The 23974-nt window shown below is 44.5% G+C and overlaps 2 protein-coding genes across 4 annotated transcripts in view; one reads left to right on the top strand and one right to left on the bottom strand.

Annotated features, from left to right (window-relative positions):
* slc23a1 (solute carrier family 23 member 1) overlaps positions 1 to 16173 on the top strand; it is a 34594-nt gene extending 18421 nt beyond the window's left edge. Inside the window, exons 12-14 of the mRNA XM_079356582.1 lie at positions 121 to 264; positions 9678 to 9773; positions 15531 to 16173. Coding sequence (XP_079212708.1) covers positions 121 to 264; positions 9678 to 9773; positions 15531 to 15745 — 455 coding nt within the window. The 3' untranslated portion in view covers positions 15746 to 16173. The remainder of the gene's footprint in view (positions 1 to 120; positions 265 to 9677; positions 9774 to 15530) is intronic.
* The window catches only part of LOC306832121 (uncharacterized protein), a 250674-nt gene that overhangs the window by 219033 nt on the left and 7667 nt on the right, over positions 1 to 23974 (bottom strand). For 2 of the 3 annotated variants that reach the window (XM_079356558.1, XM_079356559.1), the window contains one exon: positions 16289 to 19453. In XM_079356558.1, the coding sequence (XP_079212684.1) occupies positions 17811 to 19453 (1643 nt within the window). In that variant the 3' untranslated portion in view covers positions 16289 to 17810. Of the gene's footprint in view, positions 1 to 16288; positions 19454 to 23974 lie in introns of those variants that run through there. The other variant, XR_013780183.1, reaches the window with a different exon arrangement.

Genomic DNA, 23974 nt, shown 5'->3' with positions numbered 1-23974 from the left:
ATGTAGTGATGACTCAGGTGTGTTAGTGATGTAGTGATGACTCAGGTGTGTTAGTGATGTAGTGATGACTCAGGTGTGTTAGTGATGTAGTGATGACTCAGGTGTATATTTGTGTTTCAGGTATGATCACAGCTGTTGGTTTGTCTAATCTGCAGTTTGTGGATTTGAACTCGTCTAGAAATCTTTTTGTTCTGGGGTTCTCCATGTTCTTTGGTCTTACTTTGCCCAGCTTCCTGGACACACACCCCCACTCAATCCACACAGGTGAGCCTACACATGTTTTTGAGTGTTTATATGTGAACATATTATTCATCCCTCTGAGAATACAAAATACAAACCAACAAGAAGGGAACAAACGTTATACTTCAAAATGAAACAAATATGAATAACAGATATGACAGATCAGGCATAACATCAATCAGGTGTGACATAGATCAAATATAACAGATCAGGTGTGACATCATTCAGGTGTGACATAGATCAAGTATAATATAGATCAGGTGTGATGTAGATCAGGTGTGACGTAGATCAGGTGTGACATAGATCAGGTGTGACAGATCAGATAGTGTGTGTGTGCACTGTGTACGTCCAAGTGATGTACACGCAAAACAAACATGATGGTGCCAACGAGAGCGTCTTATTCTGGAGAGAGGAAAAAAACGTTTGTTTCGCTAATAAAACATAAAATATAATTGAAGCTGGGCTATAATATAGAGCACGCAGGCAAAATAAATACGGCCTGATCTGGCGTGCATCCTGGTGAGATCGCTTCTCTTTTATTCTGGTATAGCAGTGATCTATCGACTACCTTTGTTGGATTGCTCTTTTTTACTTTTTTGGATGGACTGAGTTTGTTTTGGATGAGCTAACAGCTGCGTTTGCGGATGTCTTCCTTCTTTCACTGTGGAATAAAAAGACAATTTAAATTGAATTTTCATTTACCATATTTTGTTTGTTTGGGACTTTTAGTTTATTTTGGATTCATAAAGGAATAAATTAAAGGGATATTTTTATTACAATTTAATGCTGGAAGTGACCTGGGAGAGGGAACTGGGTGTTGCAAAAACTGAGGACATGTGGGAGGACATTTCAGATAATACCAGGTGAGCAAATACATCGAAGTGACGCTTCTGGCCACATCTTCAGTGATGTTCCTGGATTCATCGAGCGTTTCGGGTCTTTCAACATCATACGCTCTCCTCCAGGCGACCCAGCTGGGGTTGATCAGGCCCCAGCTTGTGACCAGATGGCTACCTAGCTACTCTTTCCCCATGGTTCCCCTCTTTTTAACCACAACCATCTTGAGGCTTTCTCTGCTGCCTCTGTGGTTTTGCGGAGGGCAACTTCTTTGCCTCTTCCCACGATGCCCAGAATACTGAAGGCTTTGGACAAGGACCTGGCAGTGAAGCCTCTGCATCCCACCTCCACAGGGAGACACCTCGCTTTCCACCCTGCTTGCCGGCAGCTACTGACCAATCCCTCGTACTTGGTGAGCTTCCTTTCGAAGGCCTCTTCCAAACTATCTTCCCAAGGGACGGTGAGCTCCAGCATGAACACCTGCTTTGTAGAGTCAGAGAAGAGCACGATGTCCGGCCTCAAGCTGGTGTTTATGATCTGGCTTGGGAACTTCAGTTGTTGCTCCAGGTCCACCAACATCTGCCAATCGTTTGCTGAAGACAGGACACCTGCTGAAGTTCTTGCTTTAGGAGTTTCCTTTTCTCCAGCTCTTACAAAGGCAATGGTTTTCTTGACAGGGTGGTAGCGCCTCGCCCTCTCAACTCCCCCTGAGATGGCCTCTGCGATACTTTTGAGGACATGGTCGTGCCTCCACCTATAGCGGCCCTCCCCAAGAGCTTTTGCACAACTGCTCATGATGTGCTCCAGTGATCCATGCTTCGAGCACAGTGCACATGCTGGAGATTCCACAATGCCCCAAGTGTGGAGATTGGCAGGGCTTGGGAGCACGTCGTACACTGCTTGGACCAGGAAGGGCCCACGTCACTCGTCTCTGGATCGTACTCTCCCATCTTAACCATGCTCCTTGTTTGCCCACTCCCACTGCTCTGCATGATCTCTCCTCATCCAGGCCAGCTCGAACTTCCTCCTGGACTTGCTGCCGCTTTTCCGTACCTTTTGGTGCACTCTTGGTTGGAACAGATCCCAAGCCGGCTCTTCCTCTTGTCACTGCCCCCACAAGCCTGTTGAAATGCAGCCTGGGCTCTGCTTGTTGTACTGTCTTCTTTGCACACCACTTCCTCCCGGTCTTTACCTCAACACCAGCGTTGGATACCTTTGGATCTCTTGAGTCTCTGTATTGCAGCACCGCTCTGGTTTTTGTCACCTTGAATTCTTCCTCAAGGGATTTGAATGGCAGTTGCAGTTTGTTGCTGTTGCCATAGGGTGCAATGCTGCTAAGGCTCTTGGGTAGCCCCAGCCATCTTCTGAGGTGGCTGCTCACCTTCCTCTCCAAAGTCTCCACCGTTGATAGAGGCACCTCATAGACCAGAAGTGGCCACAGGATTCTGGGGAGGATTCCGTGTTGGTACAGCCAAGCTTTAAACTTCCCCGGCAGCCCAGATCGCTCAACTGCTTTCAGCCAGCTGTCCAGCTCAGCGCAGGTTGTTTTAATGGATGCAGTGTCCCTTAATGAGCTGTCAAACATCTTGCCTAAGCTCTTAACAGGCTTCTCTGTTATGGAGGGGATTGCTGTTCCAGAGATAATGAACCGGAACTTATCGTCCACCTTTCCCTTTCTCAGCACCATCGACCTTGACTTGGAAGGTTTAAAGCACATCCGCGCCCACTCCACAAGCTTCTGGAGACCTTGTAGGATCCACCGACAACCTGGGACAGAATCAATGGTGACCGTAAGGTCGTCCATGTACGCTCGAATTGGTGGCTGCCGTTGAGCTGACTTAGTCTTGGGGCCCCTGCACTCTGGCTCAGCTGATTTCACTAACATGTTCATGGCCAAAGAGAACAAGATGACAGAAATGGTGCATCCAGTGATGATCCCAAGTTGAATCTTGTGCCAGCTGGATGTTGTCACTCCTGTTGAGACTCTTATTCTGAAGTTGGTGTAATAGTCAGCAACAAGGTCTCTTACTCTGCCGGGAACGTGATGTTTTTCCAAAGTGAGCTCCACCAGTTTATGGGGCATCGATCCATATGCATTTGCCAGATCGAGCCACAGCACCGCCAGATTGCCTCGGTTTTCTCTGGCCTCTCTGATGAGTTGCGTAACCACACCAGTGTGCTCCAGACAGCCCGATATTCCTGGGACCCCCCCTTTCTGGACTGAAGTGTCAAGGAAGCTGTTCTTTGCCAGATACACGCACAGCCGGTTGGAAACTACGCTAAAGAAGATCTTGGCTTCCACGCATAAGAGGGAGATAATCTGAAACTGGTCAATCTGTTTGGAGTTTTCTTCTTTCGGAATTGGGACACCTTCGGCTACTTTCCAGAGCATCCTGCCCCTGGTATCCTGCCCCTCCTCCAGATAACTCGAAGGATCTTCCACAAGCGCACCAGGAGTTTTGGGCAGTGTTTGTATACCTTGTATGACGTACCGCTTGGCCCTGGGGCAGATCTTGCTCTTGCCTTCTTGATCACCTCTCGGACCTCCTTTAGCTGCAGCTCTGCCAGATCAAAGGACTCTGTGGGTTGAGGGGGCTCAATTAGGGTGTTGCACTCCCCTAACTCCTGCTCTCTTGCAGGATCGCTGTACATCTGCTGGAGGTAGTTGTCTAAATCCTCCTGTGAGCATTCCAACTTTCCATTTCGCTTTTGTCCTAGCAGCTGCTTTGCAAACCCAAAAGGATTTGAGATGAAGGCTGACCGCTTCCGGGCTCGTTCTCTGCGGCGTTTCCGATGCCACTCAGTGCGCCGGAGAACCCTGATCTTCTTTCTTAAAATACTCAGCAAATGGGCCAATCCTTGACGTTCTTCTTCTCCAGCCTGTTTGTGCCTTTTTCTCAAAGACTTCATCTCCTGCCTGATGTTATGAATTTTCACCTCTCTCTTATTCTTGTTGTGTGCTTCAGGTGCTCTCTTCTTTTTCTTATCCTCCGAATCGCTCTGCTCCCATGCTGACTATGATTGTCGTTAAAGCCTGCAGCTTCTTGTCAACATCTCCCTTCCCAGTTGCCTCCAGTATCTGGTCAACATCGTCGTCAAACTGGCTCCACTGCGAAGACTTACTAGCTGCTGGCCACTTGATCCACCTCCGCTCTGACTTAATACAAGGGGGTAACGTTTCCGGCACTTGGAGGTTCTGGGCTCTGTGGGGTAACTCTGGGCCTGGCTCCTCCTGCGTCTCACCAGGGTGTACACCTGTGCGTTGTGCTGGTCCCTTCACCCCCAGGCACTTCATCCTAGCCTGGTGAATCTTGAGGCCTCGCTGGTTTTTACAGATCTTGCCACACTCACACTGCTTTCTCAAATCCGTTTGTCCGTTGCCTTGGTCAAATGCCGTTGTATCCGTCCAAATGGGGTGCTCATCCTCCCCCCCTCTTGGGCACCCCTGGGGGTATTTTTCCATTAGGTTCTTTGTAGCTTGCTTTGGGAGCCCTCTTCTCAGAGGACACAGCTCGGGTTGCCAGCTCTTACTGCCCCGGTTGCCGTCTCTCCGAGCTGCCACTGACTCTCCAGTCATCACCACCCTATTCGTGGTTGTCAACCAGTCTTTCCTGGTTGTCACTGATACAATCAGGTTCTACTGTGAGCAAATACATCGAAGTGATGCTTCTGGCCACATCTTCAGTGATGTTCCTGGATTCATTGAGCGTTTCGGGTCTTTCAACATCATACGCTCTCCTCCAGGCGACCCAGCTGGGGTTGATCAGGCCCCAGCTTGTGACCAGATGGCTACCTAGCTACTCTTTCCCCATGGTTCCCCTCTTTTTAACCACAACCATCTTGAGGCTTTCTCTGCTGCCTCTGTGGTTTTGCGGAGGGCTACTTCTTTGCCTCTTCCCACGATGCCCAGAATACTGAAGGCTTTGGACAAGGACCTGGCAGTGAAGCCTCTGCATCCCACCTCCACAGGGAGACACCTCGCTTTCCACCCAGGAAAATAACATGTAACCGGTTATTTTCCTGTTTGTAACCGGATGAGAACAATCCAACTTTAGATACTTCATAGCGCACATGTTGGTCCAAATCGTCTCTTCAAATACAGAAGGGATGTCTCCATTCTGTCTTAAAGGGGACATATTATGCTCTTTTTTCACCTTTTAAAACAGTTTCCTGTGGTCTTAATAACTTGTCTGTGATGGGGTTCAGCCAAAACAAAACGTGAATTAAGCAACAGGGGAGATTTAGGACCCTGTATAAACCAGCTCTTTCAGAGCGCTTCGTTTTGGGGTATGTTTCCCTGGAATTGCAAAGACCCTCCCTCTCCTGATGTAGAACATCAACAAAGACTTCAGGGAGACGTTTCCGAATGGTAAGTTATCTACTTAATGTCATCTTTACATTTTTCTTGTACACCGACCTAACGGTTATAGTGTGTCTGTGTGCTCGAGCCTACTGTGTTTATTTACCTTATACTTAACAATAATCTACAAGCAAATGACGGTAAAGCATGATAATGTAAGAAGTTTCACATAGTTAAAACTGGCTACATGTAAGCATTGTAGAAATCAGCCTGATATTTCTCCCTGCTTATAAACTAGGGTTAGCCCACTGGTAAACAATGCAGTAATGGGGGAGGATGTTTTCTGCAGCGAGATGTCTTTTTAAAGTTACTTTACGGACATTTAAAACTGTTCTCTGGTGGTATACTGCCTTTGTGGTTAAACACATTGATGATAAATACATAAAAATAAAACTGCACTGGCAGTGTTGTCAAATTTTAATGTAAGGTAATGTAAATAATTTGTGAATTAAATAGTAATGGCCATTATCTGCTACCCTCACTCACTTGCCTTTTCAAATCGTATAGGTTACAAGAAGAATACAGCAGCTTCAAAACCCACATGCTTATATGGTGGATCATCAAGGTCTGAAGGAAGTAGACTATGGACCGCTACGGCTAATACACCAGTAATTTGTGCATACTGAAAATTAACATTTTTAACTCAGGTGAATATAGAAATCACAAAGAATTACAGTTCCATATCCATTACTCTGCCTTCATCTTTATAACTGTAATATGTTTGAAATAAAAGACTGAAATCACACAAATTAATGTACATGGAATTTTTATTGTTGGATGACACACAAAAGTCATACAAAACACAAGCTGATGTATGGAAATAAGAACACTGCTGCCACACACACAGGGCACACTTCAAAGAGCTAAAGGAGGAGATTTTCAGAAACAATATAAATGGTTGCCTTGTGAACAGGATCAGAAGAGTCCAATCTATAAAAAATTACATGAAATGTTAACACAGTCATTAAAAGAAATTTAATATAGCTATTTTTTAGATAACATCAGTAAAGTTACTCACATTACATCAGCTGAGCTACTCAACTCTCTGACAGCAGGATCATACGTGGTGCCCTGCAACTCTGTGGTGTCCATTGAGCTGACTTCCACAGGGTCATCTTCTTCATCCTCAGGCTCCAAGCATTGTCTCTTCAGACGCCTCTTCACTGGAGTTTTCTGCAAGCCTTTGATAAATAATCGGTCATGACCCAGAGCTCATGACCATAGGTGAGGGTAGGAACGAAGATCGACCGGTAAATCGAGAGCTTCGTCTTTCGGCTTAGCTCCTTCATCACCACGACGGACCGATACAGCGACCGCATGACTGCGGACGCTGCACCGATCTGTCTCTCGATCTCACGCTCCATCTTCCCCCCACTTGTAAACAAGAGCCCGAGATACTTGAACTCCTCCACCTGGGGCAAGGACTCCCCACTGACCCGGAGATGGCAAGCCACCTTTTTCCGGTCGAGAACCATGGCCTCAGATTTAGAGGTGCCGATCCTCATCCCAGCCGCCTCACACTCGGCAGTGAACTGCCCCAGTGTGTGCTGAAGGTCCGGGTTTGATGGAGCCAACAAGACCCCATCATCTGCAAAAAGCAGAGACAAGATCCTGTGGTCCCCAAACCGGACCCCCTCTGGCCGCTGGCTGAAATTCTGTCCATAAAAGTAATGAACAGAACCGGTGACAAAGGGCAGCCCTGCCGGAGGCCAACGCGCACTGGGAACAGATTCCGACTTACTGCTGGCAATGCGAACCATACTCCTGCTCTGGTCATACAGGGACTGGACTGCCCTTAGCAAAGTGCCCTGGACCCCATATTCTCGAAGCACCCCCTCCAGGACGCCATGGGGGACACAGTTAAAAGACTTCTCCAGATCATAGATTTAGGTAGCCTGCCGTGAAACCGCTTTTTGCACGGCCTATTTATAAAAAATACGGCCTTAAAATTATTGCACGGCTTGACCTCGGCCGTGCAAATATCTACATTTAATCTCTGCTCTGTCACTGTCATGTGACTCTTTATTACAAGAACTCAATCCAGCTTTGTTTCAGAGAAGGCTGTGAGCGGCGAGGACAAATACACACGCTAACAATCAGCTGTGTTACAGTCAATGCTTTAAACATGCCAGAGTTCTGTTTAATGACGTAGCACAGGAAGTGACGATTCTTTCGACCAATTAGAGGACTACAGTGTTTAGCTCCACCTTTTCGGGTCAGCGCCACATTCGAACATGCTGACAGCTGATTGACTTATGAAGGTCTAGGGATCTATTATTACTGGATGACACATGTAATATTATAAGTCTATTTATTTGTTGTTTAAATAAAGTGCAGATAGAAGCAGCGGGCCGAATACAAAGAGGTGAGACAACATGTGAGTTACAGTCACATGATGAAGGGGTGTGTCAGACAGGCTGGACAGTAAATCAACATGATCAAGCTTGTGAAAACTAAAATGTGTAAAGATGCATCTTATTGAACAGAATGCACCATTTAGAGACTTCATCAGTTTTCTTCAAAACCAGTGTGTTAGTGAGCACATAACCTCCGCTCCGCCGTGAGTGACACCGAAAAAAATTTGCACCCTCTGTATTTTTTTTTTGCACCCCCTGTTTTCCCATTTCTACCTAAATCACTGCTCCAGATCCACATGTGGATTGGTTGGGCGAACTCCCATGAACCTTCGAGCACCCGATGGAGAGTGTAGAGCTGGTCCAGTGTTTCACGGCCGGGATGAAAACCGCAATTGTTCCTCTTGGATCCAAGGTTCGACTAACAGCCGGATCCTCCTCTCCAGTACCCTGGAATAGACTTTCCCAGGGAGGATGAGGAGAGGACTCAGGCAGTGAGGTGACATTCCATGTCCCAAAAGCCAGAAGCTGTGTCCGGGGATCGTGTTGCCAAGGCCTCGCCGTCGACTGTCGCATCCACAATGCACCCGACCTCTATAGCTTCCTCTGTGGGAGGTGGTTCCATGGGCAAAGGCCCGGCAACCAGGAGCTCTCCTGTGCTATCCAGCTACTGGATATGCAGCCCTTGCATCAGTGCCAGAAACTCCCTTCATTCACTATATGATATGCCATGTTGAAGACAATGTGGCTCGACTGTTGTTAACCATTATCACATTTTCTGGGACTGTCCCAAGTTAAATGCATTATGGAAGTGTATCCAGGCTTCCCTAAGTAAAGTCTTTAACACTCAAGTTCCTCTGGGCTTTGAGGTTCTATATCTGGGTCGTGTCTCTTTTTTTGGAACGCAGGAGTGAGATAAAATTGCTACAATTACTTGGTGGTGAGCAAGAAAACAATCACAAGGAGATGGTTAAGGCCGATTCAGCCTTCTGTTAGGGTTCTGTTGGACTGGAAAAACTATTGAGATATTTGTCCTATCAAGCCATCAATTAAAAGTCCAAAGGGACAAAGATTACCCCCCAAGTTACCCCCAAGAGAGCAGACTTTATCTGATCTCACTGGTACCATTATTTTGTAATGTTTATTTTATCTCTGAATTATTATTGTTATCTTTCTGACGACAGCAGTAGGTAACCCCTCCCCAGTTTCTGTTCGCAGTTTTAAGTCCTTCTGTACTAGTACTGTACTAGTTCTGTCTCTTTTTCTAGTTGGCTGGTGTTACGTTATGATCTGGACTCTATAACAAACAAAACTGGATGGACATTTATCATTACCTTTTTCTACTTATCCTTTTAAAATAAAGATAGAATTTAAAAGAAATAGAAATATATATATAATATATAGTGGGTAAATTTACCGCTGCTTTGCAAAGCTTTTTGACTCCAGTTGAACAGATGGGGATATATAATTATTGTTGAATTGATCCATGTCCAAATGCAGAGGCAAAATACAAATTAAGGATTACTTTTATGAGGGTGTTGATACAATGGACTTTTTCTCACAGATAGAGAGAGAGAGAATGAGGCGCGCTATGGACTCATGCATAAAGTATATCACGCAGCTGTTTCCAGATGCAGTAATCACTTTAGCTTCCATAATCAGTGCTCCTCCTGCTGTTCAGATCAGTGGTTGCTTTTTCTGGTTTTCTTGTTTTCACAAGTGACATGTAGGGGCATTACAAGTCCACTTATCGACTATTTCACCGCAGGGGATCTCGGCCACTGCACAGTCTTAGAAAGGAATGTGCACGGACCATTAGAGGTACATGGTAGGTAAAGGTAAAGCTTCATCTGTAGATCAAATATGATGATGTTTTGTGTTTCCAGGTGTTCCAGAGCTTGATCAGATTCTGACGGTTCTTCTTTCGACTGAGATGTTTGTTGGAGGGTTTTTGGCATTTTGCCTCGACAACACAATACCAGGTATCACACTTTCTCTCTCTCTCTCTCTCTCACACACACACACACACACACACACACACACACACACACACACACACTATTCTAATTTCATTCAAAGATTGTCAGGTGCTCAGGTGTGCATGTGTATACTCGCGTGCAGGTCAATAAGATTTGTTTAGGATTTATAAAGGGGTTAATTAAAGGGATATTTTGTTGTAGACCTTTATTAAAATGCAACACACTGTGTGTGGAAATAACAACAAAAATATCCCTTGAGACTTCCAGTGATGCAAGCTCCTGAGTAGCCACACAGAGCTCTGCTACGTTATCCTACAACATTACTTTTATTTTTCCTTTTGGCAAGAAACTTTGAAGCAAAGTGGAGTAATTACTCCAGGTGATGTCCTTGGACCAATTTTGGAGCAACTCTGCAGGCAAAATGCCTCCCAAACAGCTTTCTAAGAAAAAAGATACACAGATTTGTTGACACTCTGTAATTACCTAAAATACACAAAAGAAGCTGAAGACGCTGTCTTATTATGTATAATGTGAGAGTTGTGCTCTTATTTGGGCATACCTGCTTGCCTCTTGGACTTAAACCAGTCTCCTTAACTTTTTAGGGGTATCCTTCTGAGTTTAGTTATTTCTTTACTGTCTTTATTTTAATTTTATTTCAATTTTTTTTAAATATTGCAGTTTGAGATTGACAAGATAATGAGGCTGCATGGAGACTAAATCCTACCTACAAATTACTTAAATCGTTTAGTCTCTCCTTTTTTCTAAGAACCACCTGTAATAGTCATTGCTGCCAGCAGGAGTCGTAGTTATTAGTGTAGAGTCGACTAGTTTTCAGGCACACCTCCCTCTCTAGTGTATCAATGATGTTGACAGTAACTTTTAGTGATAGGAAGATTGGTATACATATTTATTATTATTTAGTGTGCCAGCTAAGGAAGGGAAAATAAATGCTTGCATATAGAGTCAGGCAAGCGGTCTGATCTCACTTTTTGCAGTTGGCTCTCAGGTTTAAAGGCCATAATGCTGCCTGTGAGGGACCTAGTTGTAGGGTTTGTAAATAGTCTTGTTAAAAGGGCCACTGTTCTGTTAATTGCTCATTTTGCTTTGCGTGTCACTTGGTATTTTTTATGTGTTTTACAGTGATGAGCCACACTTACTTACATTATGTTGCAGTCTAATTTGATTATGAGTGTTCCTGGTATTAAGCTGTGCACTTGGGGCGTCCATCACCCAGTTAAGAGAAAGAAGATCCTAACTTCTCTGAAGAGGGAAGGAGTGGAAATTGCATTCCTGCAGGAAACACATCTTAAGGACCAAGAACATCTTAAACTGAAGAGAGACAGGGTCGGTGATACTTTTTCTTCTTCTTTCACCTCGAACAGTTGAGGAGTCAGTATTCTGATTAATAAGAAGTTGCCCTTTAGGCTGGAATCCTGTGTTAAAGACAGTGAGGGACAATATATCTATAAATCAATCTCAATTCTCAATATATATGTCAGACTTTGTAACAAAGGCGTTTCTGGCGTTTGCTGAACTTGAGAGTGAATGTTCTGATGTAGGTGGAGATTTTAATTGTCACCTGAGCCCACTTATTGATAAGCTACCCGCAGAGTCTGGAGACCCTACAAAAAGAGCGAGGGCATTAGTAGATACTTGTGAAGAGTTTGTGTTTGTAGACGTCTGCAGGACTACACATCCTAATCAAAAAGAATTCACCTTCTTTTCAAGTGCTCACCTAATGCTGTCTTCTGCAGTGTATCGTGATACAGGAATTATCTCTATTTCAGACCATAGTCCAGTTTTTCTTCAGTTGCTTTTCAGGGAAAAAACAGGCATTAGTAAATCCTGGAAGTTTGACCCATACCTACTCAGTGACCGAAATTTTATTTAATATTTTAAGTTAGAATTCCAAATATTTTACTCAATAAATAAAACTCCTTTTATTTCCCCTTCCTTACTTTGGGAGACTAACAAGGCGTATGCTAGGGGCCTAATCATCTCCTACGTTAAAAGTAAAGAAACTAGAAAAGACATATGCTAATTATCCATCTGAGATTAATAGGAAAGCAATGCTGGCTACAAGAGCCTCTCTGAACTCTCTTCTTACTCACAGGGCGCAGCAGAGTATTAGGTTCGCTCAACAAAGGCTATATGAACAGATGAACAAGCCATGCAAATACCTTGCTAGATTAGTAAACGGAAAGATTGATTCCCACGCAGTTTCTTCAATTAAAGACGCAAACGGCCACATTAAATCTGATACGAGAGATATAAATAGTGTCTTTGAGGATTTTTACACTGGGTTGTATACTAGTGAGGAGCCCCAATACGTACAGGAATTGATTGATAGATTCATGTCTAAGCTATCTCTGCCAACATTAGTAGATGAACAAAAGCAGGCTCTTAATAAACTTATCACAGCTCCTGCAGACTCTTCATTTAGGAAAGGCCCCAGGCCCTGATGCCTTTAGCTGTGAATTTTATAAAGAATTCAAGTCAGAACTTATGGGTCCGTTTTTAGAAATGCTAAAAGAATCATTTCAAAAGGGGGTTTTGCCTCGATCTTTAACTGAGGCTATTATTAGCCTCATCCTTAAAAAAGAGAAACGGGCTGATGAATGTCCATCATATCGTCCAATTAGCTTGTTAAATGTTGATTTTAAAATACCTAAAATGTTGGTGCAATGTCTTGAGAAGGTCCTCCCCCTTGTTGTTAAGAAAGATCAGACTGGGGGGCGCCGGTGGCGCAGCGGCAGTGCGCACGACCCCATGTATTGAGGCTCAGTCCTCACGCGCGGGCGGCCCGGGTTCGCGTCCGGCCTGTGGCCCATCTCCCGCATGTCTCTCCCCACTCTCTCTCCCTGATTTCCGACTCTATCCACTGTCCTCCCTCTATCATTAAAGGCAAAAAGGCCAAAAACAAATCTTTAAAAAAAAAAAAGAAAAAGAAAGATCAGACTGGATTTGTTATTGGTAGAAAATCCTGCAACAATCTGAGGAGGTTGTTAAATGTTATTCAGTTATCAGATCAGGAAAAATTGGACAATATGGCAATAAGTTTAGACGCAGAAAAGGCCTTCGACCAAGTCGAGTGGCATTTTCTGGTCTCAGTTTTAAACAGGGCTTGGGGACATGTTCTGCAGATGGGTTAGGTTACTATATAACAAACCACTTGCTGCTGTTCTGATTAATGGCCTGCCTGTCTGTATACTGCTACTGGATGCCTTGAATTTCCCTCGGGATCAATAAAGTATCTATCTATCTATCTATCTATCTATCTATCTATCTATCTATCTATCTATCTATCTATCTATCTATCTATCTATCTATCTATCTATCTATCTATCTATCTATCTCCTCCTTCATCACCGCTTGCGGTTTTTATTAAATATTAATGTTATGGGGTCGCCGGTGGCGCAGCGGCAGTGCGCACGACCCCATGTATTGAAGCTCAGTCCTCACGCGCGGGCGCCCCGGGTTCGCGTCCGGCCTGTGGCCCATCTCCCGCATGTCTCTCCCCACTCTCTCTCCCTGATTTCCGACTCTATCCACTGTCCTCCCTCTATCATTAAAGGCATAAAAGCCAAAAACAAATCTTTAAAAAAAAAATATTAATGTTATTGATAATTAACAATCTGTAATCTGAAGGTGTGAAATCCGAACACCAAGCCCTTTTCACCCATTCTATGTCACAATGTAAATACACAGTAATCACAAACTGCTCTTTAAATTATAACAGAATTTATTTAACAAAGAAACATCAAGTTAATCAATGAAACTCAATCAAAGAAATAACTATTATAAACTAAACTACAGCAAACAAAACATAAACAAACGTGTGTGTGTGTGTGTGTGTGTGAGAGAGAGAGAGAGAGAGAGAGGAGGGGTAGCAAAAGAGAGCAAGATGGTGGCATGTGTGACCAGCAGACACTGACCACAGGTCTCCTCACCTGGTCTATTGTATAGAGGCCGAGTTAAACTCTGTCTCTACCTGATCCATGTTTCTGCAGCGTCTGAACGGCTACAGATCTCTATGTGCGTGCGTCTGTGTTTTATTCTTGTCACACCCAAGATGCAGTGGTCAAATAACAAGCACATTTTTTTTACCCGTGCATCAAAAAAGTGTCTTAGTTGTAAGTAACGAAACAAGTCTTTATTTTCTAGTTTAAATTCATTTCTAACCCTCTGAAATGACTTTTTAAAAATGAGTTTTAAGTCAGTTTGGTGCCTCCATGGGAGAGAGAGTTACAGGAGACGCTCCTGTGGCACCAATGAGCCTAACCCATGACCCTAACCCATGACCCTAACCCATGACCCGAACCCTAACCCATGAGCCTAACCCATGAGCCTAACCCATGAGCCTAACCCTAACCCTAACCCATGAGCCTAACCCTAACCCTAACCCTAACCCTAACCCTAACCCTAACCCTAACCCTAACCCATGAGCCTAACCCATGACCCGAACCCTAACCCATGAGCCTAACCCTAACCCTAACCCTAACCCATGAGCCTAACCCTAACCCTAACCCTAACCCTAACCCATGAGCCTAACCCATGAGCCTAACCCTAACCCTAACCCTAACCCTAACCCTAACCCATGAGCCTAACCCTAACCCTAACCCATGAGCCTAACCCATGAGCCTAACCCTAACCCTAACCCATGAGCCTAACCCTAACCCTAACCCTAACCCTAACCCTAACCCTAACCCTAACCCTAACCCTAACCCATGAGCCTAACCCATGAGCCTAAACCATGAGCCTAACCGTAACCCTAACCCATGAGCCTAACCCTAACCTTAACCCTAACCCATGAGCCAAACCCTAACCCTAACCCATGAGCCTAACCCTAACCTATCCTAACCCTAACCCTACCCTAACCCTAACCCTACCCTAACCCTAACCCTACCCTAACCCAAACCCATGAGCCTAACCCAACAGGACGTCCTAAAACTGAGCTGTAATCTATCTGATGTCAACAATCAGTGAATAACAGAGAGACACACACACAAGTACACAACCTCACACACTCAAACACACACACAAGTACACAACCTCACACACTCAAACACACACACAAGTACACAACCTCACACACACACATACAAGTACACAACCTCACACACTCTCAAACACACACACACAAGTACACAACCTCACACACTCAAACACACACACACACAAGTACACAACCTCACACACTCTCAAACACACACACACAAGTACACAACCTCACACACTCAAACACACACACACACACACAAGTACACAACCTCACACACTCAAACACACACACGCACACAAGTACACAACCTCACACACTCAAACACACACACACACACAAGTACACAACCTCACACACTCTCAAACACACACACACAAGTACACAACCTCACACACTCAAACACACACACAAGTACACAACCTCACACACTCTCAAACACACACAAGTACACAACCTCACACACTCAAACACACACACAAGTACACAACCTCACACACTCAAACACACACACACACAAGTACACAACCTCACACTCACAAGGACATTTTGACATGTGCATCTACATTTGTGTGATTATTGATTTAAGCATGTCTGTGTGCGTGTGTGGCTGTATGTGTGTGTGTTTCTATGTGTGTGTGTGTCTGTATGCGTGTGTGTGTCTGTATGTGTGTGATTGTATGCATGTGCGTGTGTGTGTCTGATTGTGTGCGTGTGTCTGCATGCATGTGTGTGTCTGTGTTTGTGTGTCTGTTCTCCAGGGTCCCGACAGGAACGCGGTCTGGTTGACTGGAGCTCCGCCTCCTCTAGCTCATCCTCCTATGACCTTCCCCTGGGGATGGGTTTGGTGCGGCAGATTGGTTGGCTGAAGCGGTTTCCCATCAGCCCCACATTCAAAGGTTTTCGGGATTTTGAGGTGGGGGGCGAGGAGAAGGGGGAAGCTGCTGATGTCACTCAGTACAGTACCAAGGTGTGACTGTGATGTCATCATCAGTGGATGTCCATTGGGCTAGAATCAAACCTGTGATGTCTTTAATTTGGACTGTTGTTGCCACAGGTGATGGTGCGTTCACTGACCCTCAGATAAAAATCTCTGATTGTGTTTGATGCTGATTTCCAAAGGCTTCCTGAGGTCAACAGCTTAATCCACCTTAGATGTGACATTGAATGTTAAATTGATGAATCAATAGTAATTGAGTTATTATTTATTAATAACATCTGTAATCATTGACTTTACCTTGAACCTACATCAATGTTAATATTTACAATGAAACTGAATCATACGAAAGTTAGAAATGTCTGATCTCTCCATCTAATGCAAAGTCTCGATGGGAAACAGAGAAGAACTAGACTGACATTTTCAAACAACAAATTCTCTACTTTGGAGAAAATGTAATCTGCTATTTCTGCATTCCATATCAAAAGAATCTATATAGTCTCTAACCAAGACATGGCGAGGAGTGAGGTACCCAGTGTAGATGAATGGAGTGAAATTGTGCCCAGTATCTATGTCATGAAAATAATTACTTTTAATCTAAGAACACAATAGGAGGTTGTTGTTAAAAATGTTAACAGTGGAGCTGTGTGCAGCATGTGCTGTTATGTTACCATGGAAACCTAAAGATGCTTGAACCATCAACCGGACTGATTGCTGAAAATGTTTCGAAAGATGTTCATGACTTTTCTGTAAGTCAAAAAAAATCAAAGTGTGACGAGACAAAATAAGTGTGACAACTTTCAGAAAACAAACAACAACTAATGCTGATGGATTTTTTTGTGTTTAATAGACTTTAAAAGATTTTCAAAGAGCTTTGTCAAGTAACCCAGTGCTGACAGTGAACTGGTTTCCAGTTTCAACCCTGTTCTATTCCATATTAACAATAAATACATCATGTTCAAAATCTTTTTATTTTTCTTGTTGAACTAAACAAAAATTGCATCCTTGTTGTCCTGTATCAGAATAATAATGGATATCTATCTGCTCTCATGTGCTCAAGGTTTGAGCTCTTTGTAAAAAAAGTAAAATACTGATAAACAAGTAGACGGGTGTTCACGTCACAATCATCAAATGAACACGTTCATGCTGACGCGCTGAACGTTCTGAACTCCACCAGCTCAATGTTTGTCTCTTCAGCCTTCTCATATTTTATCTGCAGAGTCAGAGTGAGCTGACTGACAGAAGGCAGCAGGATATAATCAGGAGAATTCAACTGGAGCCAGTGGGTGGGGCCTAGACTGTCTGCACGCCACCTCTACCGTCTCTACAGACTGTCTGCACGCCACCTCTACCGTCTCTACAGACTGTCTGCACGCCACCTCTACCGTCTCTACAGACTGTCTGCACGCCACCTCTACAGACTGTCTGCACGCCACCTCTACCGTCTCTACAGACTGTCTGCACGCCACCTCTACCATCTCTACAGACTGTCTGCACGCCACATCTACCGTCTCTACAGACTGTCTGCACGCCACCTCTACCGTCTCTACAGACTGTCTGCACGCCACCTCTACCGTCTCTACAGACTGTCTGCACGCCACCTCTACCGTCTCTACAGACTGTCTGCACGCCACTTCTACCGTCTCTACAGACTGTCTGCACGCCACCTCTACCGTCTCTACAGACTGTCTGCACGCCACTTCTACCGTCTCTACAGACTGTCTGCACGCCACCTCTACCGTCTCTACAGACTGTCTGCACGCCACCTCTACCGTCTCTACAGACTGTCTGCACGCCACCTCTACCATCTCCGTGCTCTAATCAACCTGTTGCATTCTGTTTCCTGTTCTCCACCATGTTCTTCTCCACTCTTTAGTCCCGCCCCCTTTAGACTGGGGGTCTCCTACTATGAAGTGCATGTGTGAACAACCAGATCAGGAGGATTTCAGGTTAAATTGTTTAAACATATTCAAGAGTGCTTGTGTGTGGAAACAGCAGGTACAGTACATTAGTCGTTGTTTTAGCTACAACAACAAGCATCACACTTACACCACATTTAACATGCTGTGATGTCATCATACCCATTTAACATGCTGTGATGTCATCACAGTGCAGGAGGTGTAGAGTTTACTGATAGGGTTTGGGGGGGAAAGAGGAGGCGGGGAGAGGAATACAAGGAGGACATAGCCATTGTTGGCTGCAAATGCATCACAGACATGAATGTGGGGGCGGGGTTTATAAAGGAAGGAGTAGGGGTAAGTATTATTGGGGTGGGTTTTGTGCTGCACACTGGAACCAGGCTGGAGTTTTGGGTGGAGCTTGATTTTGGAAGAAGAACATGAACATATTGGCCGGTTTCTGGATCCAGCAGCATCTTCCTCTGATGTGTAGGGGGTGTGTCCAAAAGTAAGCACCTCCCACTTCTAGTGTCAAATGAAAAGTGTCTGTGAGCGTAGCTACTCATAAGAGTCCTAGGTACAGCAGCAGAACCTGTGAAGTCAGCCATGAAGTCACTCCCAGTCTGTGTGGGTAACACCCCATGAAGGTTACACAAATACTTCTGTTGCGGAAGTTGTTGCTGAGGATGCTGTTGGTCATGTTGCCCCTGTGATGTTGGTGTCACAGTTCTGCCCTCACTCACCTGGGCAACTGACAAGCCAGGCTGTTGAGGTGGGTAAAAGTGTTGTGAATGGTCTGGGGAGTTTTCAGGTGACTGGGTCTTCTCAGACCTCCTCAGCAGGTGACAGGTGGAAGCAGGTGGAGTGGGTTGCACATGGATGTAGCTCAGGGGGGCGCTTACATAGCTTACCTTCCCCATTTGTGGTTGCAGGGTGTGGGAATAAATAGGTAAAAGCTGGGCTGGGTAGAAACAGGGTTGGAGGATTTGTTGTGAGGAACTGGGGGCGAAGTGAGAGGACAGGCCAAGGATGAAGCTCTGCTCCTGGGAAGAGGGATTAGGCTGACTCTCCTGCTGCTGGAGGAGCATGGAGGGGGGAGGGGGGATAAATAAAGAGGCCTCAGTTGGGTGACTCCCACCCCTGGCTCTTTCTGATTGGCTGAGCCCTGATAGGTTTCTGCTGACAGGTTCTTTGGTGGACTCGTCTAATAAAACAACGGGCCAGGTGACATCATCGGCCTTACTCCTTATCACTGGCTCACTACCTCGTCTCTGCGATGTGATTGGACAACTGACATGTTCACTTTGATTTCTATCCTGTGGTTGGCTGAGAGATGCAGCGACTTTGGCTACATGTCCTCTGTAGGAGTTGCTGTAAGCTGAAGCCTGTCTGCTTTTCTTGGTTTCATTCTGACCCACACCCACAGCCTGCTGGTAGGTGGGCGGGGGGCTCTGCTCCTGACCAATCACCTTGAAGCGTGTTGGCTTGCTGTGGTTCTCAGGTGTTGTTGTGGAGAACGAGAGGCCGTAGGTGTTTTTAACTACACTTCTCATGTCTCTCACCACATGAACTGGAGTTTTGAATACACCTGCACCTGTCTTACCCGTGGGAAAGCTGGCCTCCAATCCACCCTCTTGAATCACCCGCTGCTGATCTGTAGACTGGGGCTGTATGCCGGTTAACACTGTTTCTTTGTTCTGTAGGACGGAGCTCTTACAGGTGGTTTTCTCCACCTGCATCTTCTTTGAAAGGATGCTCTTAATGATGCAGGATGCCATCTTTGTTTTAGTTTCATCCAAAGAGAAGGACTTCTGCAGCCACAGCCTCGAGGTTTCTCCACCATCAACCCCTACAGACATCAACCAGATAGACAAACGACAACTAGATGAACAAACTACAACCAGGGGGATAAACAAGGACTAGGAGGTCATTCCATGAAGTAGGATTCAGCAGAATCCTTGCTTATTTCGATAAATCTGGCTCATTTAAGTAAGAGTTTTGTTCCGTAGCTTTGATTACCGTAGCTTATATGAGTCCTGGCTGAGTTACCATGGTAACTGATACTGGTGAACAAGTCTGCTCCAGACCAGGCTAACTGTCGAAATTAGTTTAGCTGTGTGTCAAAGGTCCAAGGGGTGGAAACAGACTCATAAAAGATTGTTCTGGCAGGTAAGTTTCAGCGCTTATTGAAATTTTAAAAAAGATCATGAAACTCAAGTTCAAAATCAGTCATGAATAAAAAACCTTCACAATATTCTTATTAATAAATTGCAAAATTCTACACATCTAATGTAACTACATGTGAGGAAATATTCAAAAAGTGAAAATGAACATGATTTTATAAAAGGCGAAATAAACAATTAACGGCCCACAATAGTCATAGCCTGTAGTGATCTCTTTCGAACACAGTCGAAGGCTGGTAAAGCAACATCAGAGCATCTTGTTTCGTGTATTATTATATAGATCAACATTTTGACCCTCAGGTCAACACCTTCTCATATATCCTGCATCATGCAGAGAAGTACCGGACAGTATTCTTTGTGTTCTCAGGACCTTTTTATGCTCTCTGTCCCAAACGCTCGGACTGAAATTGGGAAAAGGGCCTTTGGGTGTTCTGCACCTTCGGCCTGGAATCTGTTGTAGAATGGCTTAAAGCTCAAGGAGCTGGTGTCCTTAAGTGTTTTTAAATCTAAAATGAAAGACTTGGAAGCAAACTTTTGATTCTTAGATGGCACTATTTTAATCCATGATGCTTTTGTGAACTGTACTTTGTATCTTTTTGTGTCTCTGTCTGTAACTCTGTGGTTTTCTTTTTTGCTGCTGCCTGTCTTGGCCAGGTCTCCCTTGGAAAAGAGGTTTTTAATCTCAATGGGACCAACCTGGTTAAATAAAGGTTAAATTAAAAAAAATAATAATCCTGCCCTCTTTGTGTTTTCTCTGGACACAAGCCTCAAGGTATAGTTCTCTATGTCAGGGTGACTTTCTTTGATTTATCTCTTCCTGTGTACCCTAAGGGTCAGCACAAACAGAAGGCAATAAAACGTCAGAGATCAGCTCCATGGTACAATTTAGAAACCCGTACTCTAAAACTAACGTCACGTAAATTTGAAAGAATTTGACGCTCCACCAAAACGATAGAATCTCGTTTAATTTGGCAAGATAGTCATAATAGATATATGAAAGCTCTACGGCAGGCCCGCACTGCCTATTACTCGTCTCTTATTGAAGAAAATAAAAACAATCCTAGATACCTCTTCAGCACTGTAGCCAGGCTGACAGAGAGTCATAGTTCATTCATCTATTCCTTTAGCCCTTAGCAGGAATGATTTCATCAGCTTTTTTAGGGTTAGGGTTAACCCAACTTACTACCTTTACTTAGTGCAGATTCCTCCTATAATTCAGATACAGCAGAAACGGTTCCAAATTCTGATACTAACCTCGACTGTTTTTTTCCAATTAACCTCTCAGAACTAAACTCGATTATTTCTGCGTCTAAACCGCCAACCTGTCTTTTAGATCCAATCCCAACCAAGCTGTTTAAGGAAGTCTTTCCTCTAGTTAGCAGCTCCATACTAGATATAATCAATATATCTTTAGCAGCAGGTTATGTACCCCAGTCATTTAAAGTAGCTGTAATTAAACCGCTCCTTAAAAAGCCTACTCTTGATTCAGGAACTCTAGCTAACTATAGACCTATATCTAACCTTCCTTTTATCTCTAAGATCTTAGAGAGAGTGGTAGCTAATCAGCTGTGTGACTGTCTCCATGACAACAGCCTGTTAGAGGAGTTTCAGTCTGGATTTAGAGTTTAGCATAGAACTGAGACTAGTTAGAGTAACACATGATCTTCTGTTAGTCTCAGACAGGGGACTTCTATCTGTGCTCGTCCTGTTAGGTCTGACTGCTGCTCCTGACACCATCGATCATCACATCCTGTTACAGACACTAGAACAATGACTTGGAGTTACAGGGACTAGAACAATGACTTGGAGTTACAGGGACTAGAACAATGACTTGGAGTTACAGGGACTAGAACAATGACTTGGAGTTACAGGGACTGCTTTAAGTTGGTTTAGATCCTATTTATCAGACAGGTCTCAGTGTGTTCATGATGAGTCCTCTATGTAGACCAAAGTTAGCCATGGAGTGCCTCAAGGATCAGTGCTTGGTCTGATTCTCTTTACATTATAGATGCTTCCTCTCGGTAGTATTATGAGTAAACACTCCATGAACTTTCATTGCTATGCAGACGATACTCAGCTCTACATATCAATGAAGCCAGAAGACACCAACCAGCTTCATAAACTAGAAGCCTCAAGGACATCAGGACCTGGATGACCAGAAACTTCTTACTGCTCAACTCAGACAAGACTGAAGTTCTAGTGATTGGACCTAAGAACCTTAGAGAGACTTTCTCTGCTGATATGACGGCCCTTAGTAGTATTAGCATAGCCTCTGGTACCACTGTTAGGAACCTAGGAGTTCTGTTTGATCAGGATATGTCCTTTGATTCATACATTAAACACATTTCAAGGACAGCTTATTTTCACCTTGGTAATATCTCTAAGATCAGACAGATCCTGTCACAACATGATGCTGAAAAACTAGTTCATGCATTTGTTACCTCCAGGTTGGATTACTGTAATTCTATTTTAGCAGGGTGCTATGGTAAATCTCTAAAGACCCTTCAACTCGTCCAAAATGCTGCAGCTCGTGTTCTGACTAGAACTAGGAAAAGGGACCACATGACTCCTGTATTGGCTTCTCTCCATTGGCTCCCTATAAAATCTAGAATAGAATTTAAAATCCTTTTGCTCACCTACAAAGCTCTAAACAGTCAGGCACCATCCTATCTTAAAGAGTTAATTGTACCGTACTATCCATCAAGAACATGACGTTCCCAGAATGCAGGCCTGCTCGTGGTGCCTATAGTCTCTAAAAGTACTATGGGAGGTAGAGCCTTTAGTTATCAGGCTCCTTTGGAATCATCTACCAGTCGGGGTCCGGGAGGCAGACACATTAGGTACTTTTATGAATAGACTTCAAACTTTTCTTTTTGATAAATCTTATAGTTAGGGCTGGCTTAGGACCAGCTCATAGTTCTGCTGCTATAGGCCTAGACTACCGGGGGAACTGGCACCAGGATCTCTTATCTCTCTCTCCCTCTCTCTCTCCCAGCTTTCATATCTTATTACTGCTTGTCACTATCTTTATATTCTAACCTCTCCTTTTTCTGGGAGCTCCTGAGCTCTCTTAGGTTCCTTGGGACTGTTGGTGAGGATGGCCTGCCCAAATAACCCCCCCCCCCCACGAGGATGGCCTGCCCAGACCCCCCCCCCATCCTATCCTACTCTTCTTTCTGCATCTTGTCCCATTTCAAGCCCAGCTCAGTTTATCGGATGGCTGTTCATCATGATCCGGGTCTGCTGAAGATTTCTGCCTGTTAAAGGGAAGTTTGTTCTTCTATGATGGATTAAGCTGGGCTCTTGTAATATATCCATCAGTAAGGTCCTTTACCTGCTTTATGTAAACATAACAATGAGCATGTTTACCTGCTCTTTGTTCATGTTAACAGACAAACAGGAAGCTCCTTTACCTGCTTTTGTAAAGTGTCTCGAGATAACGCCTGTTATGAATTGACGCTATACAAATAAAGATTGATTGATTGATTGATTGATTGATCGTCACTTCTCACCTGTGCGCCGACGTGAGTGGCCGCACATTCAGTAGCTCCGTCCCTGTCGTACTCGTCTGATATGTTTTTCGTTTGTTGTGGCTCTGTGCCAACTTCTACTTTTATAGTTTTTATAGTACTATACTATATAGTTTTTATAGTACACCTTCAGTGTATAACTTTATGTATCCTATGGATACTTTTTCGTGCTTTCGTGGAAATAGCAGCGGAAAACTTTCTTATTCAAGGGAGACGCTGCTCTCACTCAGAACAGCGGGACAAGCCGGCATCGTTCATCCGATACCAGAGGAGCTGAGGCGGCGGTACAGAGGCTGTAGAGCTGGGGCTCTGGTAATGGCTAAGCTAGCGGCTAAGCGATGGAGGTACAAGCCCTCGGTTCCGGTGATAGTTATGGGGAACGTAAACTGTCTAACCAACAAGACAGACGAGCTGGCTGCTCTCGTGAGGAACAACCGGACATTTAGAGAGTGCAGTTTAATGTGCCTCACAGAAACCTGGCTGACTCAAAACACCCCGGACGCTAACGTGGATCTACCGGGCTTTACTACAGTGAGAGCGGACAGAGACACGAAACGCAGCGGCAAACGGAAAGGAGGAGGACTCGTGCTGTTTATTAACAACAGATGGTGCCACCATGGACATGTTACGGTGAAGGAGACAACGTGCAGCAAAGAC

The sequence above is a fragment of the Symphodus melops genome, assembly GCF_947650265.1.
Source record: "Symphodus melops genome assembly, chromosome: 11".
Classification (NCBI taxonomy): Eukaryota; Metazoa; Chordata; class Actinopteri; order Labriformes; family Labridae; genus Symphodus; species Symphodus melops.
The sequence above is the reverse complement of the archived record's forward strand: the minus strand, read 5'-3'. Positions and strand labels throughout refer to the sequence as shown.